Below are 23,839 nucleotides of genomic sequence, written 5' to 3'. Positions count from 1 at the left end.
CATGACACGAAAAGGGATGACGGTGAGATAAAAAACCGATAGCCATATTTTTCCCGTATTTCATGCTTTCTACTATCTCACAACATTCACAATTCCATGACTTCCCTGGGGTACTCATGCCACTTATATTCATAACCAAAAACATCACTATTCTAAAACAGTTCATTCCAAATAATAATCCAAAACCCTCAGGGGTAATACTTGTATATCAACCCAAAAATCCAAAAAATCAAAACCATAAACCAAGCGCTTTGTTTGCCTTTCAAAAAAAAACAGTCACCTACCCGCACGTGCCTACTTTTCATAATAATGATTACCCGTCACTTTTCATGAGGTAGCCGACGTTACTACGGTGATATTCGAAGAGGAATTGTTTATGACGAAGTGTTTATACAAGTTTATGAAAGGCATACCCACGAATAGGGTTTACACCAGTTCAAAAGACAATATTTCTACGGATTTACGGAAGGCATACCTATGGCTAGGGTTTGCACCAACACAAGAAAAAAAATTGAAAGAGAAACGCTGGAGTACATAGCTGGAATATGCTTGCCTATTTTATTGCTACCGCGCTACCACTAACACCAGGACGTGAGAACAACGATACGAGATAAAAAGGAGAGCCAACCCCTTTCATACGCATAACACTTTTGGAATTTGAATAAGGAAATGATTTCCTATTTGAGCTACGTATGGAAAGAGGCAACTGGGCCCGCAAGAACAAGTGCGCCACACCAAGCAAGCGCCGTGCCAAGCCAACAGTCCGCGCCATACCAAATCCAAGCCAGTGTTCATGCCAAGACAGCGTCCACGCCAAACCAGCGTCCATTCCAAGCCGATCCAGCGCTAATAACTTGCATCTTTCCAGCGCCAGCATCTTGCATCCTTCCAACGCTAATAGCTTGCATCTTTACAGCAGCTTGCATCTTTCCAGCACCAGCAGCTTGCATCCTTTCCAGCGCTAACATCTTGCATCTTCCTTGCGCCAGTAGCTTGCATCCTTCCAGCGTTACTCTTGAACGCCCAGTAGAAGGTAATCAACAATCTAATTTCATTACACGAAAAGATCAGGAACGACTTCTCCAAAATCAAAGCAAATAAAAATCAGCAACCCCTCTGAGTTCACAAAGACTCTTTTCATTGTCAGGAGATGCATGATTTCTGGGGACTTCGCCCGCAAAATCGTGTAGTCTATGATGAAACATTTATGTGAGATTCTATATTTCCCCAAGGCGCAACGTCAAGGCATATTTGCAGCCTTCAACCACACTGCATCAGGAAAGCAGCTGTTTCCAACCAGAAAATTCGTTCCCAAACCCCAACCTCTCCTGGAAAGCACGATTGATATATGGAACTGGGGACTCCTAACCATTGTTCGCTTGAAGGGTGTGCAGTTTGACAACACACTGATTAACGCAGCCTCTCTGCTTCTACATCCTCCAGTAGCGACTCTGCTTCAACGATCACTCCGACAACCGCTCCCCTTCAATGCTCGGTCCAGCAGCCGTTCCGTTTCAGCGTTCTCTCCATAAGCTTCTCCAGGATCCGAAGACGAGGCTTCAGCGTTCGGCTTCTTAAGTTTCAACATCTTCTCCAAGAGTCGAAGCTGCTTCAACGACGCTTCTTCCTGCAAAGGGTCGTACCACCACGTTCCCCATGTCAAGGATCATGATCACAACCAACCAATCTTCGTAGTCATGGACAGTTTGCTCGCTTACTCATCCAGCCAATCCTTTTACTTCTACGGATTCCCGTAAAACTTCAGCCAATCCTTTTACTTCCACGGATGCCCATACGATTCCAGCCAACCTACTTTGTTACCACGACAATGTAGTCTCTTATGATTACATCTGCTACCAAGAATTGTTTCCGCTCATTCGTTGATACCAGCCAGAGCTTCACCACAAAAACAATTACTACAAAGATGCAAACATGTAAACCATACTTGAGGACTGAGGATACACACGAAATCCCTTCAGTGTCAAAGCTCAGAAGACACAGTCAACCAAAAGGCCATAACCGCAACAAGGTCATCTACTCTTCAAGGGTGCAGCGCAAGAATATTATCACCTCTCTGTCTAGAAGACGCCTTCAATACTTTACGAGGCCACGGAGGATCCCAAGCCTGCTAAGAGGAAAACAACTTCAGAAACTGAAGAAAAATGCGACTGGGGACTTCTCTTCGCAGTCCGTCGACGACCATCAAAGACTCATGAGATAACTCCAGAGACGCGGCTGAAACATTTTCTTGAAGAAACAGAGGGAGCCATGATAAACAACATAACTCTCTCATTCCTACATCTTCGCTATCCAGAATATTTCGTCCATGCGATATCCTGAGCATCCCAACGTCACATCCAGAAGAGTACGATAAGCTTGTATCAAATCACGTGGACGTGGATTCAAGGCGATGCAATGAAAATAGGATACACATGCGGACTAACAGCATGATACGCTTTCACTCCCCTCAACCAGTTTATTTCTGATTTCAACATCATCACTGTCGAAGTTTCACGAGCCGCAGGAATTTCTCAACACGAAGTCGTACATGTACACCGAATACTTCAAGAGCACGCCACAAAGATACATTTACATATTCATCCATGCCATCGGATCAAACCGAAGTATAAATGGGGACTTCTTACCACATATCATTCCATACGATAGTCCAAGATTTAGAAGATGGTTCGAAGAATGTCATTTGGAACAAAGTCCTGGAAGACTTGATAGCAACACAGCGGCAACGGAACGTCTCCCTATTTCATCTGGGGGCGCCAGAAGTTTTCGACCATACAAGCATTCACAGCACATCATCATCACGATCAGAAGGTCCAGGCACTGAACAACCTAAAGCCGAGGATGGACCGACACTGCAACCACAATCTCCAAGATTAACCCTGACATGATCGTTCCCGAGCATATATTCCATCCATCCGTCCCAAGAATGCAATGGAGTTTGGTAAATTTTGGAATCCACTGGAGAGACACTACAGACGAAAGCGCATCTACAAACGAGCAACATAAAACAGAAGAAGGTCAATACCTCTTTTCATACGGAAGGAGTTTCTAGAGTTTTGCACAGAATAAAGTTCCCTTCTTGCTCCTTGAACGGGAACAGATGACTCGGCGCGACTATGCTACCCCGGGCCCGCAACATCCCTCCTGAATTCTTCCTGAGTTTCACTGTCGGGCCGTTTTCACCTCCTAAACGAGCTCAAAACCTAAATATTCCCGATTAAGGAGATAGGAAATTCTTTTCTGGTCAGATGGAGGGCAGACCGTCAAAATCCAAGTTCGTACGAGAATTCTACAACGATTTTAGTAAGGAGCGCTAATTAGGGTTTCGGCATCCCAAACCCTGATTTTGACAAAGTTGCCAGGTGCCATCACTACCATTTGATAACCGAAGTTCCGGCGTCATCACCATCGTTTAGTAGCCGAAGTTCTGAAACCAGTTTACACCATTCTGCGGACTGAAGAAAGTTTCCACCATTCCGCTGACTGAATCCAGTTTCCTCCCTTTCCAAGCCGACCAACGCCTGCGGCTCCCATTCCAAGCTGACATTCTATATCTCACCACTTCACGGTCTAGCCAGAAACAACACAAGTAGAATCTATGCAAGGCCTCCAACACGAGAATCACGAACTCTCCTTACCTCTCGAAAAAGGTTAGTCGGGTCTTCTTGACCATCTTTTCACGACTTGTCATTTCGAGTTTTTCCTAGCCTGTCAGCATCTTATGCTTACCTCGCAACAATGCTCCTGTTCCGAGCTAAGCAGGGGATTTAATGTTGATGGTGGTTTTTAGCTTAGGGTTAAAATCGTAAAACCTTACATCTGACATGACGTCACTAGGAGCACTAGCGCATTTATTGAATCATTCAACACTCCTACATAAGAATTAACAGGGTACCTTTTATTTTTTACATATATATGTGTCATGTTCCACGGTAGAACCCTTAGTATTGAGCGACATCACCTTCGTACACCAAACCTTAAATTATTACACCACCGTGCCAATGGAAAACCATGCCAGCCATGTCTCCGCGCCAAGGCATGCCAACCATGCCAGCCGCATGTGCCAATGGCATGTCGTGCCAGCCACATCTCCGCGCCAAGGCATGCCAACCATGCCAGCCGCACCACCGTGCCAATGGCAAACCATGCCAGCCACGTCTCCGCGCCAAATCATGCCAACCAGGATAGCCGCGCCACCGTGCCAATGGCAAGCCGTGACAGCCACATCTCCGCGCCAAGGCATGCCAACCATGCCAGACGCACCACCGTGCCAATGGAAAACCCTGTCAGCCACGTTTCGCGCCAAAGCATGCCAACCATGGCATCCGCGCAACCGTGCCAATGGCAAACCATGCCAGCCACGTCTCCGCGCTAAGGCATGCCAACCATGCCAGCCGCACCACATGTGCCAATGGCATGCTGTGCCAGCCACACCTCCGCGCCAAGGCATGCCAGCGCACCACCGTTCCAATGGCAAATCATGCCAGCCATGATTCCATGTCAAAGCCATGCCGTCCTCGCTACATGCCGCTGGCTGACAAAACGAAGGGTTGCAACAATCAACGACCACCCTTCCATCTGAGATGCAAATCTTAACCGTCCAAGGTCACCAACCAACGCATGGTAACCTTTTTCCCAACGCCAAAACCCTAGTTTTGGCCACGTCTAAACCGCGCCAAGGCATGCCGACCATGCCACATGTGCCAATGGCATGCCGTGCCATCCACCTTGCCGCGCCTAAACCATACCATGCCGGCCTTCCTCTCACGTCTGCCAAAACGAAGGCGTGCGACAATCAACGACCACCCTTCCATCTTGGATGCAAATCTTAGCCGTCCAAGGTCACCAACCAATGCATGGTAACCTTTGGCCCAACGCCAAAATCGCGTCAAGGCATGCCGACCATGCCACATGTGCCAATGGCATGCCGTGCCAGCCACCTTGCCGCGCCTAAACCATACCATGCCGGCCTTCCCTTCACGGCTGCCAAAACGAAGGCGTGCGACAATCAACAGCCACCCTTCCATCTTAGATGCAAATCTCAGCCGTCCAAGGTCACCCACCAACACATGGTAACCTTTTCCCAACGTCAAAACCTTAGTTTTGGTCACGCCCAAACCGCGCCAAGGCATGCCGGCCATGCCACATGTGCCAATGACATTCCATCCACCTTGCCGCGCCATACTATGCCGGCCTTCCCCATGCGGTTACTAAAACAAAGGCTTGCGACGATCAACGTCCATCCTTCCATCTAAGATGCAAATCTTAGCCGTCCAAGGTCGCCAACCAATGTATGGTAACCTTTGGCCCAAAACCCTAGTTTTGGTCACGCCCAAACCGTGTCAAGGCATGTCGGCCATGCCGGTCATGTCACATGTGCCAATGGCATGCCAGCCACCTTGTCGCGCCATACCATGCCGGCCTTTCCTATGCGGTTACCAAAAAAAAGGCTGGCGACGATCAACGACCATCCTTCTATCTAAGATGCAAATCTTAGCCGTCCAAGGTCACCAAACGCATGGTAACCTTTGGCACAACGCCAAAACCCTAGTTTTGGCCACACCTAAACCGCGCCAAGGCATGCCGGAAATGCCACATGTGTCAATGGCATGCCGTGCCAGCCACCTTGCGCGCCTAAACCATACCATGCCGGCCTTCCATTCACGGCTGCCAAAACGAAGGCGTGCGACAATCAACAGCCACCCTTCCATCTTAGATGCAAATCTCAGCCGTCCAAGGTCACCAACCAACACATGGTAACCTTTGGCCCAACACCAAAACCCTCGTTTTGGTCACGCCCAAACCGCGCCAATCCATGCCGGCCATGCCACATGTGCCAATGGCATGCCAGCCACCTTGCTGCGCCATACCATGCCGGCCTTCCCTATGCGGTTACCAAAACAATGGCTTGCGACGATCAACTGGCATCCTTCCATCTAAGATGCAAATGTTAGCCGTCCAAGGTCGCCAAACAACGCATGGTAACCTTTGGCCCAAAACCCTAGTTTTGGTCACGCCCAAACCGCGCCAAGGCATGTCGGCCATGCCATATGTGTCAATGGCATTCCAGCCACCTTGTCGCGCCATACCATGATGGCCTTCCCTATGCGGTTACCAAAACAAAGGATGGTGACGAACAACGGCCATCCTTCCATCTAAGATGCAAATCTTAGCCGTACAAGGTCGCCAACCAACGCATGGTAACCTTGGTCCCAACGCCAAAACCTTTGTTTTGGCCACGCCCAAACCGCGCCAAGGCCTGCCAGCCATGCCACATGTGCCAATGGCATGCCAACCACCTTGTCGCGCCATACCATGCCGGCTTTCCCTATGCGGCTACCAAAACAAAGTATTGCGAAGATCAACGACCACTTTTCCATCTAAGATGTAGATTTTAGTCGTCCAAGGTTACCATATAACGCATGGCAACCTTTGGACCGACGTCAATCCCTAGTTTGGTAGCACCCAAACAAAGCCAAAACCCTAACTTTTGGTCGCGCCAAAACTAGGCCATATTAAAGCCATACTGGCCATGCTTTCATGCCACTGGCTACCAAATGAAGGGTTGCAATAATCAACGGCTACCCTTCCTCTCAAGATGCAAAATCTCGACCGTCGAAGGTTACCACCGAGCCGGTAAGTCTCCCAAGATCAACTTTCCGAACAACAACATGCTACATGTTTTCCGCGAAAATACTCGAGACATCAACACATGTCACAAACTGGGGGATGCTCATTGGGTATTGGTTTGGCGGTTTACAGCATGAGGCGTACACTACGCCCGTTATAAGACGTTGTCGTAAGGATTAGGCGGTTAGTAAATACAGGGAGTAATGGTGAAACGCTTTCTTTTATGGAACATCAATTCCAGGCGTTACCGGTTACCACCTCCTCCCATTTACTCAGCCGTTTTCCATTTCTAACGAGACCAGAGTACGTTTCACTTCGACTTGTATAAATAGATCTTACCTCTTTCCACCGAACAACAAGTTCAAGTCAGGAGCATACAACACTCAGAAAATATTTGCTAGCTTTCCATCTGTTAGCTTCCCACTTTCTGATACAAGTCGTAAAACAACTACTCTTCCAGAATCAACTATTCTGGTCTCAATGCTCTCTTCGGTTCCCTCCCCAAAACCAACCCTTCCTCTTCACTTTTTGAACCGAAGCAAGTCTGGAACGACCATTTCTTGGTTTAGGCCGGATTTGTATAGATTGATCTCTCGAATCTAAAGTACTCCCTTGCAGTACATTGTTTAGGGTTCAAACTCATTTCTCACCCACACACCCGAAAATACCAAAATCAGCAGAAACCGTTTTCACCCTCAAACAATAACATACGACTTTTTTTCTCAAGAAGTAAGAGATAGAGTAGATAGACTTTTAAGTGACAGATAAGTTCAAGTCTTCACATACCTTTTTGTCGAGAAGTTCCACCGGTTCCTTGAGTAGTTCTTCTTCTTGTATGATGAATCGCCATGAAGTCCTTGAGCTCAACTACACTTTCTATCCTAGTCCGAGACTTAGATATAGTAGACTAGAAATCAAGACTTATAGTTTTGATCACTAACATTGAAAAACATGCTTGAGATAGCAACGCATGCGAGTTCGACCGAGAAATGCTCTAACAATCTCCCCCTTTGTCAATTTTAGTGATAAAACTATCAATACATATGAAATACAAAAAAGATAAATAAACTTTAGTAGCTCATATTCCACATGTCTAATCTTCAACATTCCTCGAAATCTTCGCCACTTCCAAGTACTCCAATGTCCTCAAAAGTTGTAAGTTTAGCATCACCGTTGTTGAAGATCTGTAGCTATAACAATGAGAAAGCATCAGTCTCGATCATTGTTATACAGTGTCATAGTATTATTACACAGTGTCAAAGTCCAATTGTATCACAACTTCAACAATAATACTATGGTGATATGTATCACTCCCCCTTAGTCAATACTCCATCTCATATGGAAACCACTCCCCATTACACAATGATCCTAAAACCATATGTATTTGTGGTGTGAACTACATATTAATTCTCCCCCTTTTTGTCAATAAAATTGGCAAAGGTACAAGAACGGGATCATAATGAAATTTCCGTAAGAGACATTTCATGACTAAAAGAAAATACATACCATCTAATTTAGATGCAATCATATAGCCGAAGCTAATAACATTCATCAAGGAGTTTAAAGATACAAGATAACCCGTTTAAAATTCCACAGCCGCACACCCCTCAAGATATGACCATTAAGCACAAGTTCAAAAGAACTCTCCCCCATTAGATGTCATTCCCAAGGGAACAACAAGAGAGACCTTAATTTCACAAGAAAAGAAGGATTTTGATTGGACACCAAAAACCATGAGAATGATTTTCTATATCCAAAAACTCAATCAAATTAATCACAAGTAAACCCATGATTAATTTAATCGGAATACGAAATCAAATTAAACACAAAAGTGATTAACTTAATTGATTATGCTCGACATAAGAGAACTTACAGAGCATACGACTAACATAACCATTAGAAAATGAATATGATAGTCGTTCATATACTCAACATAAGATGAATCTTACGGAGTATGAAAATATTCAACTAGATTAATTACAAGAGAACCCATAATTAATCTAATTTAAATACACAACCAAACTAATTACAAAAGTAATCAATTTAATTGTCATTTGTTTTGCTCGACATAAAAATACTTATGGAGCAATAACTAAATAACCAAACAAGATGATTAATTTAGTTCAAGAATGCTCAACATAACGTACCTTACGGAACAACCAACAAAGCTAATAAAAAATTAATCAACTTGGTTGTATCGTGCTCAACATAAGACACATTACGAGCCTCACAGTATTACATGCAATATGGATCAGTGAAGATCAATACTGTGGAATACACAAGGATTCATTCTATCTTCCATCACTATTTGCATAATGATATTTAATAGACATAATCCTTGAACACAAAAGATTTTAACCTATCTTCCATCAAAGAATTGACAATATAGGCTTAACTTTTGTATATGTCAAAAGTATATTCATCCTTAAATCAACACATGAATACCGATCATGAACGACTTTACTTTTGACAAAATATGGGACAACATAGTTCACGGACGTAAACACCAATATCCCATAACAAATTGAAATATAACAAATCATAAAGATTAAATACATCAAACCATCATCCTCCAAATATTTTAGAATTTAAACCAATAAACCTAAAAAAGAATAAGAAGATGAAAAATAATAGCTATGTGTAGTCACAATCATTGCTATTCAAGCACTAGTTATTCTTCCAACTAAATCAAAAAGAAGACATACTAGGCAACAATAAGAACACGAATTACTCATCTTCTTCTTCATCAAATATACTCCAAGATGCTTGAATTGCGTTCAAATCTTCCTTGAGCTCGGGAAACTTTGTTGCAATCAAGGACAATTGCTCTTGAACACACTTTACTCTTAAATCAACCTTACACACACCTTTATGAATTTTTTGAAGAAGGCTTATGGTAGTAGGGTCGCTAAAATCAAGAGAAGCAATTGTTTGTCGCTTGCAAGCATTTTCCCTTATGCGCCTAAAGGTACACGGACGAACCGGTTTGGGGACCCCAAGAGAGTTGACTATTGAATCAAACCCACGATCACGGAAAATTTGACTAATCAAGCAAGGGTACCCTAACATCTTGACGGGTGAAGTCATCGAAATCATTTGAAAGATAATAAAACCACAAATATCGAGACTTGGAATACCCGATTCAAGGAAATAGACCAATTCTGCAAACTCATGACTCCGCCAAGAATTTTCAATTGTGGAGGGACAAATATTGGGGATACCAAGTTTTCCAAAAGCCATCAAAGCAATACTAAGATCATTAGTAGGGAAGTTTCATTGACTCCAAACGACCTTCTTGTCACAAAGCCCAACTGAGATATCATCACATGATGGACGTTCATCACTTGGTCTAGGAAGCCGTATGTTCCCCAACGGGATTTTGGTAATCCTTGAAATTAATTCTCTATCAACAAGAAACCTTTCTCTACCAATCATGGATTTAAACTCCATCTTGTTGTAATCAACATCATGAATGTTGGCATAGAAAATCCTTGTAGGAGAATCAAATCCTTGACCAAGACCATCAAAGATATTTCCAAGATTGAATTTTCTAAAGCATACCAAATCCTCTTCATGCCCACTAGAGAAATCCAATTTCTTTTCTAGAATGAAACCTTTTGAAGCAATCTTATCAAACATTCTATCACAAGAATCATCCACAAACCTAATTCTAAGAGAGTTTTGTTCACAAGGATAATTCAAGCTAGAGGATTTTGAGCTTTTAGAACTCCTTTTTGTGCTTCTAGGATTCATCATAGATCTAGAAATATGAAAGGATCAAAAGAAATTTACTTACTTGGAGTGAATCTTGAACACCCTTCCTTTTAATTTCTCCAAAGCAGCTTTAATGGAGGAAAGCAATAAAACTCTATAGGTTCACGTACGCGGACTGTTCAAGATGATGAAGACGTCCGTGAACTTCTTTTATATAACCTACATGGGCTTTGACCCGTGCACGAACCGTGACCCATTTGAGGAGTAGGATTTTTAAAAGTACAACCAACAGGAGGAAGAGTACCTACTGAAAAGCTCTTATCATAAAAACATAAGAAAAAAGAGATTAAAACAAAAAAATCAACCTGTTACTTGTCCCATTTCAAGTTATATACAAATGGGGTAGAGCCAATCCTGAAATCAGGTGTTAGAAACTGCATAAAATTTCCCATGCAATTGATATTTGTACCCAGAGTCAGGAGTATAATCGTAATGATAATACTTAGAGTTGTGTGGGTTCTTTTTCTTATGATAAAGAGATGACCTTTTCTGACAAATGGTTCCTCTGCCTAATTCATACGAATCCTTTTTATCGGCTTTACATGAATCGGTGTTGAGAACAGTTTGTGTATCATTAGAAAATGATTTGACAGGCACAAAACTCTTGTCAGAACAATTCAAATTCTCTGTGGAATCAAGCTTTTCTAAGAATTGCAAAACACTTTCAAATGCTCTAAACAGCTCCTTGTCAATGGAACCTTTATGGTAGTACTCCTCAAAGATATTAAGAGTAATTCTTGTGAGAGTCCATACCCTTAAGAGTTGACCATGTTTTCTTCGATAATTCTTTTTATTCTTTTCTTTAGATCGTTTCTTCACATCTAGATTTTCTGACATGCTAGATGGTACATGATTATCACGTGCACCCATAGGAATGAGGTGTGATAATCTCCGAACAATCTTCAAGGAACTCTGGTGTGCGTTACAAATGCCATGAGAAAATCTCCCAAAAAGATTTTCCATAGGGATAAACTTTTGAGGATCGGACAAACACAAACATATGAGGTTTAAGGTGTTTGACTGCTCTGATACCAATTGAAAAAGCGGGGGTCTAACAACACCACCCAATATTTCGCTTAGCAATATTTATGGACAAACTCAAATATACTTTTAAGAGAATCAACAAGACTCAATTAATTAAAAGTACATCAACGAGTTTATCTCTCTCTCTCTTGATTTGATTTCCTCAAAAAGAAACTGCGAGGACTAATCAAATACAAGGAATAACTTGGATGGTACCAAAGACCAATATCCAAGAATCAATCAATGACAATCAACAGCCAAAGGTTGGATTACTCTAATTGATGATCTAACACATAACCTGTATTATTTGAATTATAAAGATAAAATAATATAATGCGGAAACTGAAATAACACAGACACCAGAAATTTTGTTAACGAGGAAACCACAAATGCAGAAAGACCCCGGGACCTAGTCCAGACTGAAAACACACTGTATTAAGCCGCTACAGACACTAGCCTACTCCAAGCTAACTTCAGACTGGACTGTAGTTGAACCCCAATCAGTCTCCCACTGATTGTACTCCCTACGCCTCTGATCCCAGCAGGATACTGTGCACTTGATTCCCTTAGCTGATCTCACCCACAACTAAGAGTTGCTACGATCCAAAATCGCAGGATTTGGTAATAAACAAATTTGCCTCACACAGACAAGTCTATCAAAGGATCAATCTGTCTCCCACAGAAAAACCCTAAAGTTTTTGTTCCGTCTTTTAATAATAATTAAGGTGAACAAGAACCAATTGATACTCCGGTCTTATATTACCAAAGAACAACCTAGATAAATCAATCACCTCACAACAATCTTAATCGTATGGTAGCGAAACAAGATGTTGCGGAATCACAAACAATGAGACGAAGATGTTTGTGACTACTTTTTAAATCTTGCCTATCAGATATATTAATCTCAAGCCAATCAATCTGATTGTACTCGTACGATAGAAGATGCAAGATCAGATCACTCAACTACGATAAAAGTAGTATCGGTCTAGCTTCACAATCCCAATGAAGTCTTTAAGTCGTTAACCTGGTTTTAGAAGAAGAAAACCAAAAGTTAAAGGAGAAACGACTCTAGCACGCAAACTAGTATCACACGTGAAGTGTGGGGATTAGTTTTGCACAATACCAGATGTCTCCTTTATATAGTCTTTCAAATCAGGGTTTCGCCTTGGTCACAAAGCAAACAATATCCACCGTTAAATGAAAACCTGATTTAGATTCAAGCTAATATTTTTCAACTGTTAGATCGAAAACTTAGCTTGTTATATACAAATGAAATGCACGCTTCTAGGTTTGTTAATCGTACCCAAACGTGTACATTGTTGGTTCAACAATAGTTAACCAAAAGGTTAGCCATATGAGCATTTCGTACCATCCATATTCTTCTTCACCATAACTAGTTCAAATGGCTTCAAATGAACTAGTTAGAGTGTTTTTCAATTGCAAGGAAATCTTATGTACTACACAAGACACAATTGAAGCAAAGATGATTTGATTCACTTGAATCGGTTCATGAACTTTTATAGCCACGGTTTGCAAACTGCATTCCTTAGTCTTTATAAGTTTAAGTTCAGAAATCATCTTCAGATATATAACCTTCTTAAGTTCGCACACTAGGTTCGCGGACTTAAGCAACCAGGCATAGTTTACAAACTCCAGCAGAAAATCTCGGCAAGACTTTGCGCCGGTTCGCGGACTGGTACTCATGCAACAAGTTTGTCAACTCCAGCATAATTTCTCGGGATGAGAAGTTCGGCAGTTCACAGACTGAGTTCGCGGACTTGGCAACAAGCCATTCTTACGGTTTCTCTTGATCAACAAAGTTCGCAAACTTTGGTCAAGGGATATGACTTATGCACATATGTGTTTCCACAACAATACTTATGTCCATCATTGGTTATGTAATCTAAACTCTCATTCCAACCATTGAAACATTCTTAGAGGATGTTATATAGTTGTTACACCATTTCTCGTCAAAGAAATTTTCAAAGTGATTGAAACATATCATGACTTTCGTCACTAGGTAAAGATAAAAATGGTCGAAGCGAAACGCTTACTAACACATATTTCGAGATATATATAGACGAGGTATACTCGGCTCGAAATACCAAATGTGTATAATCTAAGTCTATATATAGCATACGAAATTTTGTCTCAAGAAGTAGGAGATAGAGTAGACAGACTTTTGAGTGACAGATAAGTTCAAGTCTTCACATACCTTTTTGTCGAGAAGTTCCACCGGTTCCTTGAGTAGTTATTCTTCTTGTATGATGAATCGCCATGAAGTCCTTGATCTCAACTACACTTTCTATCCTAGTCCGAGACTTAGCTATAGTAGACTAGAAATCAAGACTTATAGTTTTGATCACTAACATTGAGAAACATGCTTGAGATAGCAACGGATGCGAGTTCGACCGAGCAATGCTCTAGCATTACCTATCGGGAGATAAATCTCGAGCAAATCTTAGAAAAGATAATAGTCAACGCGATAGAACTAGTAAGATCAGAATATGCAACTATAGAAAAAATAGTTGGATCTGGCTTCAGAATTCCAATGAAGTCTTCAATTCGTTAACCTATAATTATTTTAGGAAAACCTAGGTTAAAGGAGAATCTACTCTAGTCACAACTAGTATCACACATGAGGTATGGGGATTAGGTTTCCCAGTTGCTAGAGTTCTCCTTTATATAGCCTTTTGAATCAGGGTTTGGTAAGTTAGCTTAGAAACAGAGCATTCCATATTCACCGATAGATGAAAATCTGATTTAAGATACAAGCTAAGTTTGCTTGAAACCAAAGAAATATCTCTCCACTGTTAGATGGTCTTAGCTTGTCACACACAAATGAAATATACTTTTATTTGGATATGGGTAACCGTACCTAAATATGTATATTGAGTTGGCTCAATAATGGTTAACCAAAGTTAACCATATGAACACTTTTGTCTTAACCAAATTCATCTAACATATCTAGATCAACTATGATGATCAATCAATCATGAAAGATAATCAAATTAATATAATTGTGTTTTATAGAGTTGTTCAATTGTTGACAATCACATAGAAGTTTATATGATCCAATTGAACCAAAATTGGATTGATTCGTAATGTAAAAAGTACAAGAATCAGTTCATGAACATTAAACCACAGTTTGCAAAGACTGCATTCCTTATTTCATAAATATATTTGTTCATGAGTATGTGAACATACTTAACCGATTTTAGAACTTTAACCCCTCAGTTTGCAAACGGGTATGCAAACTAAAGTTCCAGACTTTGGTCTTGTCCAACACTTTGCAAACGGGTATGAAAACTATCATCCCAGACCTAACTCAGGTAGAACCGTTCGCATACTGGTATGCAAACTTGGTTTCCGGACCTGAATCATACCAATACAGTTTGTACACTAGGTACGCATACTGTGATGTTTTCCAGACATGGGTTTTAGTTCTAAACTCCCATTTCAATCATTGAAACACTTTTAGAAAATGACAATGGCTATCTCACACAAACCATTAACTTATAAGAAATTTCCAAATGATCGAGTGACCAATACGAAACTTTCCAAGTCGACACCAAATGATTGTCTCACACAAATCATGTAAGATGTTTCAAGGCAATTTCCACATGATTATCTTTTGACTTATTATTTAGTTTCTGACAAATGAATTGTTTCCAACTAAACTCTTAAAGAATAATGATGAATGTAGCTAAAGCAAAAAGCTACCAACACATATTTCGAGAAATAGATAAGCGAGTTATACTCAGGTCGAGATAACAAATGTGTATAATATGAAAGTCTATATCGCTATACGACTTTTGTCTCAATAGGAGATAGGATACAATATAATAAACTTATGAGTGATAGATAAGTTTTAGTCTCCACATACCTTTTGTTGATGAAGTTCCTCCGAGTTATTCAGTAGATCTTCATAGTCAACTGTAAACGGTATGAAGTCTAAAGCTTAACTACACAATCTATCCTAGTATGAAACTTCTATAAGTAGACTAGAAATCAAGACTATAGTTTTGATCAACTAAACTTGACAAAAGAGCTTGAGATAGCAACGCTTGCGAGTTCGACCGAGCAGTGCTCTGACAAGTGTTATGCATGTCAATCATTTGCAATTCACAGATGATTTGATAGTGTTTTTATATGATGATGTGGGTCAGGTGTAAAGTTTAAAAAATATATTATCGGTTTTTGAGTTAAACTGTCTTCAAGGTAAACTTTAAGAAGAATTCCCTTGTAGCCGATGGGGATGTGGTGTATGATGCTGAACGTGATAATAGTTTTTGGATGTTCAATAACAACTTGAAATATTTGGGAATTCCCCTTGGTAGTAGATCAAAGTCTGAAGGATTTTGGGAGGTAATCTTTCAAACGTTCCAGAAAAAGTTAAGTGTTTGGCAGAGAAGGTATTTATCAAAAGGTGGTAGATTCATGTTAATAAAGCATGTATTATCTAGTCTTCCAATGTATTATTTGTTCTTATTTCAACTTCCGGCATCTGTTGAGAAGAAAATGGAGAGTATAATGAGACAATTCCTTTGGGGTTCTTCTGCTAACAATAAGAAGAAGAGTTGGGTTAGATGGAGAAGAGTTTGTTGGCTTAAGGAGCGGGGTGGAGTTGGTATCAAGAAGTTAAGGCTGGTGAATTAATCCTTACACGCAAAATGGATTCAGAGGTATGAAACTGAAGAGGGTGCTTTGTGGAGGAGAATTGTTAATCTCAAATTTAGAGGTAACCCAAAATCTTTTTATCCAAACACATATAATAAGTCAGTAGGGATTTTACGGGCTGGGATTTTAAAATTCAAGGATATAATTTTGTGTATTCACAAAATTGGTTAAAAAGACCAAAATCAACAATTCCAGGGTGAAAAAGACATCTAGATTTTGATATTGTTTAAATGGACAAAAATATAAAAATAGCCAAGATGTAAACAGTTTCATCCTACCCATTTTCAAATACTTTTTCTTATTTTGAATTTACATCAGGATGCATCCAGTTTCATCCTCGCTATGTTTTAAGTTTAAGTCAGGATGAATCCAGTTTCATCCTTGCTATTTTTTTAGTGTCCATTTCACCCATATTAATTTTTACTTGTCCATTAGAACCATGTTTTAAAAATATTTGGACAAATTACCCATTTTCCGAAATCTTTTTATCCAAACACATATAATAAGTCAGTAGGGAGTTTATGGGCTGGGATTTTAAAATTCAAGGATACTGTAAAGCAAAGTTCTGCAGTTCAGGTGAATAGTGGAGATAAATGCTTATTCTTGAGAGATGGATGGCTGAATGGACATTCTACTGAATCACTGTTTCCAGCTTTATTCTCTATCAGCAATAACAAGGAAGCAACAATTCAAGAAATGTTGATGTTTAGTAATAATGGTAGCTGGAGTCTTGCATTCTCAAGGGATCTGAAAGATGAAGAAATAAAAGGTGGCTCATCTGTTGGATTTAATCCCTTCTATAAGTAGTGAAATTGGTGGTGACCAAAGAGTATGGCAAGATGGTAACAAAGATTTTTATGTATCTGAATGTTACAAGTCTCTTGAAGATGATGAACTTTAAATGTTTCCACGTAAATGTGTATGAAATCCAAAAGTCCTCGAAAGGTTATATTTTTTGTCTGGACACCTTGTTACAATGCAACTCCAACAATGAATTCAATAAGAAATGTTATTATGGTGAAAGGATGCCTTCTTTGCAAGTACGAAGATAACCAACATTTATTCCTTCATCGTGAAACCATCAGGTCAGTATAGCATTATTTTTTAATTTTTTATGATCTGCAATGGGTTTTTCAACACCGTGTCAGAAGTAATATCTGGCAATGGAGAAAGAAAAAATGCAATAACAACTCAGTCAAGTCAAGAATTTGGGATATCATTCCCTTTGTTGTTTGGTGGATTGTGTGGATCGAAAGAAATGCAAGAGCTTTCAATGGGAAATACAGGGATCTGAATTCAATCGTTGATAATGTGAAGATTTACATCTGTAATTGGTGCGAGAACCAATATCTTTGATGGTTTCCAACTGAATACAGTTCTACACAATTGAGATGCAGTCATGAGATAATTGTAATCCCTGTTATTTTTATGGCTATTTTTTGAGTTGATTTTTGTATTACTTTGTGCAAATCAATCACTGTCTTGGTGGTGAGTTATTTTTTATCAATATATTCGCCCTTTTGAGTCGTGTTGTGACGAGATCATCTTCGTCGTAGCTTTTGTAAGGGTGCACTTTATGGCCTTTAGATCTTAATCCAACGTGTATTCACATCTCGACACCATGTTTAAGAAATTAAAATATATTAGAATTGTTTTTTATTATTTTTATTCGATTACTTTCCTCTTCTTCATTAACTTTACAAGATAGTTTTTTCTTCATTTTTTTCTAACATGAAGAACTGAATCAATCGATTAAGTTTCATGATACATCCTTGGTTGAATAATCAAGCGAGATTATGGAACAAAATAATCCACTAAATTGAATCAACCGATCATTGTGATGATAATATAAGAAGACTAATTTCCCTGAATCTGATTATGAAGTTAATTCATTGGACTCTTCTCATTCGCTGGATCATTTTGATCAGGATTACCAAAATGTTGGTGCTACTAGCGACAAAAGTATTCACTTATTATATGTGCATTGGCGAATTGATGGATAATAGAAAACGAAAATGATAGAACCGAGAAAGTATACCGAGGTTTCCCCGATTGAGATAGAAAATGGGACCCACTATGTCTCATTCCTAATCCAAATGGTAGAGCCTTTCATCTCGTCCATCCATTTCCCAATTGGGAGCTTTCTCGGGAGAAGGCTTCAGTCAGTGTATCAACTCCCAATAGAAAATCTAGTTGTGGATAATTAGCCTCCAAAACTGTTATTATCAAACATAATCAATCTTTCTCCGTAAATATATAAAATCTATGTTTCTAGAAATCCAGAAAGAGATGATTTGTTGCAGCAAGTGGCAATAAATTTTGATAACAAAATAAAATAAAGTGGTATGATTAAAACAATAAAAATAAAAATGAATATTTTTAATTTTATTTATTGTCTCGAGATACGGGTATATTTAGATATAAGATCTAAGGGCTAAAAAATGCACCTTTACGGAGGCTATCACGACCGTCACCTCGTCTCAGCATAACTCTCTGAAAATGAGGAAAAAGAGTCACGTGATGTACACCAGGGACCATGCGTATGATTACGCAGGAGGCAGGCCACGCAGCACACACATAGTAAACACAGGTTGGCCGCCATGGCTTTCTGAAATTTCCAGATAGTTTCATTTCTTCCAAAGACATACAATTCCCGATAGAAGTAGGTTTTTTCAACAACGCTGGCAGAGCAACGAAAAAATCTAAACACAGAAGAAAAGAAGAAGAAGAAGAAGAAGATAATCAATCTGATCTTCTAGGGTTTCTCCGGAACTACAGAATAACTACTTTCATGGTTACCAAATACCCGAAATATCTGAGTATTGGTAATAGTACTGAAAATCGAGTTGGGCGATTAGTTAATTAAAGAAGATGATGATGAGATCCAGAATTTCGAAATTATTCGGTTTTCTGGTTATCTTCTCATCATTATTTCAACTTGGAATTACTGCTGCTAATACTGGATCTACAAAGCCACAAGCTTATGTAACTCTTCTATATGGAGATGAGTTTTTACTTGGTGTTCGTGTTCTTGGGAAATCTATTCGTGATACTGGATCCAAAAAAGATATGGTAGTTTTAGTCTCTGATGGGGTCTCTGATTATGCTAAGGATCTCCTTCAGGTATTCACTTTATTTTTGAATTTTGAATAATTTCTTCTCTATTGCTACTTAAGTGGAAGACAGCTTAATCAGTAACTAGGTTATGTTAGGTTATTGCTGGACATCTATCTGGTTAACAAATTGAAGTGGCTTGTTCAAATTTTTGATGCATTGAGTTAGAGCTGATGGATGGTTTAATATGGAGTTACAAAACCATTTTAGTTTGTAGATTAAACTTACAAGATAGGTACACTGTGAACAATGTTATCCAGTTAGAATGTAACACGACTAGGGGAATGTGATTTTGATTCTTTGTTTTGTTTTTACACCGAAATATCCATTTGTTGTTTGACTATAGAATGGGATGTATTTGAAACTTCAGTCTTATTGTTCTATATGTTTAGTGAATTTGATCATTCTAGGTTTGGATTTGTGAATTTTCTTTATTAACACTTGTTGATTTGAATTATTGGTCTAGGCTGATGGTTGGATTGTGGAGGTAATAAGTTTGTTGGCTAACCCCAACCAAGTACGGCCTAAAAGGTTTTGGGGAGTGTATACAAAACTAAAAATATTTAACATGACAAAGTATAGCAAAGGTAACTATTTCCTCAATGTATTTTGAGTTTCATTTTCTTTGTTTGTATTTAGTGGTATTTTTATGATACTCACAGTGTACTATTGTGTGCAGTGGTGTATCTTGATGCAGATACTATTGTGGTCAAGAGTATCGAGGATCTTTTTAAATGTCAGAAGTTTTGTGCAAATTTGAAGCATTCGGAGAGGATGAATTCAGGAGTCATGGTTGTGGAGCCATCTGATAAAATTTTCAAGGATATGATGAGCAAAATTACCACATTGCATTCATATACAGGAGGTTTTTCTCTTTCTTTTGCTTTGTGTACATTGACTGCCTTCACCACACTTGGGCACATGATACCAGAGGGTGTAATTTAATCAGTCCTTTGTTTCTTATGTTTACAGGAGATCAAGGGTTTTTGAACTCGTATTTCACTGGATTTGCCAATGCACATGTTTTTGAACCGAACTTATCGCCAGAGGTGATGAAATCTAGGCCAGTGCCTGACATGGAGCGACTATCTACCTTATATAATGCAGATGTTGGTCTCTACATGCTGGCTAATAAGGTCAGAACTTACTGATAACGCAAGTAGGTGTACGGATTGAAGCTACAACATTACCGGACTTACATACATTAACTGTTTCATAGCTCCTATTTTGTAGTTTTGAGTAATAAAAGAGTCGAATATGATCGTAAAATTCCTTTTGTGGTTTCTTTTACAAACTTATCCTTCTAATGTTCTTGTGAGACAACCCAACATGGGAAGCATGACCATGCGGCATCGTTATACTTCTGGTGTAGTTTTATAGGCCATGCTCACATGATATTTGTCACATTTCCTTCCTTTATCTGCGGAATAGATTTGCCCACCGCTTAATACGCTACCTTAATGATCGAACAATTGAAATTAGGTGATGTATGAGGAAAGGGTACAACCGGTGGCTGTAATTGCATATGAAATGGTATTAGGCCATAATTCGGGTTTAAACAGATTGACCAAAACACAAACAATTTCTTAGTTAAGCAGTTTGAAGGGAACTGGGGATATTTTAGTAGTAGGAAGAAGTATATTTTGTTCTTATTACCGGTGTGTTAAATGCTTGATGATAATTGTCATAATATCGTTACCCTGATAAGAACTTTGTCATCTTCTTCCTGTGTTAGCTGTGTACTTACAGTATTCGGCTCAAGATGATTGCTCTACAGGCTCTATTTTGTCCCGAAGAGAAAAATAAAAATAAAATGATGATTGCCCATATTATATTAATCTGGGCATTCACTTTACGCACCATTTTTTTTTGAGTTAGGCTTTCAAGTTTCAATGCCCTAGCTTCTCAATTGCTAAATTTTATATTGCAGTGGATGGTAGAAGAAAAAGAACTCCGTGTTATCCACTACACGCTTGGTCCCCTTAAACCTTGGGATTGGTGGACGTCATGGCTTTTAAAACCGGTTGATGTCTGGCAGGTATTTGCTTCATACTTTAACATTATTCTTGTTTGCATGTGTGATGGCCTACTGGACTTGGAGGGTTGTTAGTCTGTAGCATTAAAAGGTGTAGGTTAGTTTGTGCTTGTCGTGTGCATGATGTGACTGTGATGAGAGGTGGCATATGTCTGGGGATGGTTTTCCTGACATCGTACTAGGAATATTTTTAAATTAGACAACTATAGCAAATAGGAACTATAGAAAGAAAATAGACGAGGAACTGTTTTTGACTTCTTAGCTTTCTGGTGCTACACAGAATGTTCGGGAACAGCTCCAGGAAACACTTCCAGGAACAGGAGGTGGCAGCAACCCTAATGATGACCGCGTTGTCAAATTTCTTTTTCTGCTTCCTTTACTTGCTCTTGTTTTCTGCTTCTATCGGTCTTTCACTAAGGTTGGTTGGCTTTCTTCATTTTTAAGTTTCTGAGCAAATACAGAAGACATGGGATTTTGGTTTAAAACAAATGCTTATGGTTTATCCTGCAGATGCAAAAGGACTTTTTTGTTTCTACCAACTCGTTGTGTGACAATATTAGACATGTCTACTATAGATTCAGATCTGGTGGCGGTCTTGCTTATTCTGCTGTTGGTGTTTCTCCCACATCTATAATTAGCTCCAAGGAACAGGTAGTCCTTCTCTTTCCCGTCCAGCGAATGAGATATACGATTATACGTCATTGTTAATCTATCCTTGGTTTCAACATACTTCCAACTCCTAAACAATTTTATCACTGGAACAATATATAGGGCCTGACTTATATTATACGATAATTATCTTATAAGGATTTTTATAAGTCATATATAATTTAGTATATTATATAACTCCAAGGCAGTCTAGCTTAAACATTCTAAACTGCAGTCAGTCAATAGCAACTGACCCCAAGAGCACAATTATGTAGGAATCCATGGGTATAAGTCCGCTTGGTTTAGCTGGGACATAGATACCAAGATAATTATGGACACCATAGGAGTTTGTCGATACTGAGGACTTTTCTAGAATACTGAGGTCTTTCTGTGCTTTATTTTGGCCTGGCATTGGGTCCAAAGTTCCACTATGGTCTATTAAGGCTAAGGCCAGTGTAGTGCATGATAGGTACATTATTGATCTCGTGAAAGTAAATATCCGCCATGTATGTGTAATGTAAAAAACTCTTGTTTTTTATGTCAACAGTTTCCTATTGGGTCGCACCCGCCTGCTTATTTGGGGGGACTGTCTATATTGGTTTGCTTCACGGCTGCTCTAGTGTCACTTGGACTTGCATTTTCACTTGTTCCTCGGCAAGTGATGCCGTGGACAGGTTTGTTGCTGGTGTATGAGTGGACGTTCACAATATTCTTTGTAACATTTGGAGGATATCTTCATCTAATTTATAAGTGGGGGAAATCAGCATCAGCTCATGCAGGAGCTCTTTCTACCAACTCTGAGTCTTTCGCTTATGAAGCTGGTAAAGGTATGCTTTCCGTGCGTAGTTTACTGTTAACAGCACGCCCACATTCAGTTAGCTCGTAAAGATTTCTTGTCTTGATAATACTTCTTCCTGGTACAGGTCATCAACGACATGTTTCTGCCTGTGATGCTGCCTCGTGGTACTATGGGTTAGGGATGGCATTCCTAGCAGTTACTGCTCCTTCATTGCCATGCCTATTTGGGATAACTGCACTTTTTCCAAGGTAATTGACTAATTTTATTAGAATAATTTATTCATGCATAATTGTCCTGAAAGATTCATACCATGTACCAACCAATTTGAGTTCCACTTAAGCGGAGAATGAACTTAGTAGATGTGAAACTGCTTTGTGATCCTTCGGCAGTGCTGCTCAGGAAACTGTCCTTCTATTATTTTTGGTCAGGATCAAAGAAATTAGATTCTTGCCTGCCTTCGAAAGTATGTTTCCTTAAGCTTCTGTCACTGATCTTTGCGAGAAATACGTCCCAACTGCACGATCTAGTTTTAGATGTGTTCTGTAGTTTTGTGCGATTACAAGAACCAATATAGAGAAAAAGCCGAGGCTTTCACTTTCTTCAGTACTAGTGGTGGCTTACTGGGTCTTCTCTTCTATTCTATTCTTCAGTGCTTGTGGTCATTAAGTTTCATTTCTAAACACATTGTGGATTTTGACAGGTTGGGATTAATGGTTGCTGGTGGAATCATTTTGGCCTCTTTTATGACATACTCCTCAGAGCACCTGGCAATCAGAGCATTTTTGAGGGGCTGGGAAGAGCGTGATGCTCCTCGGACAAGAAGTTTTTGTTTAATATGTTAAGTGTACAAACTAAGAAATGATGGTCGCTGTGTTGATTTTTTGTAATCTATCTTAATGTTTTTGTTTTCTTAGTTTCACTTTTGTAAAATATTACAGGCCTTTTAGGAAGTTTTTTATAACTTCCCTAGATATTGCTTTAGGCTAACAACTGAGATCATTCTCTAGTTTGTAATTTTTCTAATCCAAAATTCCTGCCTTCCTATTTGTGAAGTGAAAGAGTATCAATTCGTTGAACTTTTTGCAACTTGGTTTCTTATCCGCAAAAAGTTAAATTAT

The 23,839-nt window shown here is 39.6% G+C and overlaps 1 protein-coding gene across 1 annotated transcript; it reads left to right on the top strand.

Moving 5' to 3' along the window:
• The first annotated feature begins 18,707 nt into the window (after window positions 1–18,707).
• Window positions 18,708–23,797, top strand: LOC113283108 (inositol phosphorylceramide glucuronosyltransferase 1-like). Its single transcript, XM_026532262.1, has 10 exons — window positions 18,708–19,248; window positions 19,706–19,826; window positions 19,919–20,104; window positions 20,212–20,375; window positions 21,170–21,277; window positions 21,555–21,692; window positions 21,785–21,925; window positions 22,470–22,749; window positions 22,846–22,969; window positions 23,422–23,797. Exons 1-10 carry the CDS (start codon window positions 18,997–18,999, stop codon window positions 23,561–23,563), a joined length of 1,656 nt encoding a protein of 551 aa, XP_026388047.1. The 5' UTR covers window positions 18,708–18,996; the 3' UTR covers window positions 23,564–23,797.
• The last annotated feature ends 42 nt before the right edge of the window (window positions 23,798–23,839 follow it).

Source organism: Papaver somniferum, chromosome 5 (assembly GCF_003573695.1).
Source record: "Papaver somniferum cultivar HN1 chromosome 5, ASM357369v1, whole genome shotgun sequence".
In the NCBI taxonomy this organism is placed as follows: domain Eukaryota; kingdom Viridiplantae; phylum Streptophyta; class Magnoliopsida; order Ranunculales; family Papaveraceae; genus Papaver; species Papaver somniferum.
This window is presented reverse-complemented; position numbering and strand designations above follow the sequence as displayed.

Bases quoted from the DNA above. Each gene is read 5' to 3' on its own strand.
- LOC113283108 (XM_026532262.1), top strand. From the start codon at position 18,997: ATGATGATGAGATCCAGAATTTCGAAATTATTCGGTTTTCTGGTTATC. The intron at 21,926-22,469 runs GTAGTCCTTCTC...TTATGTCAACAG, and splicing joins TAATTAGCTCCAAGGAACAG to TTTCCTATTGGGTCGCACCC. The intron at 22,750-22,845 runs GTATGCTTTCCG...TTCCTGGTACAG, and splicing joins CGCTTATGAAGCTGGTAAAG to GTCATCAACGACATGTTTCT.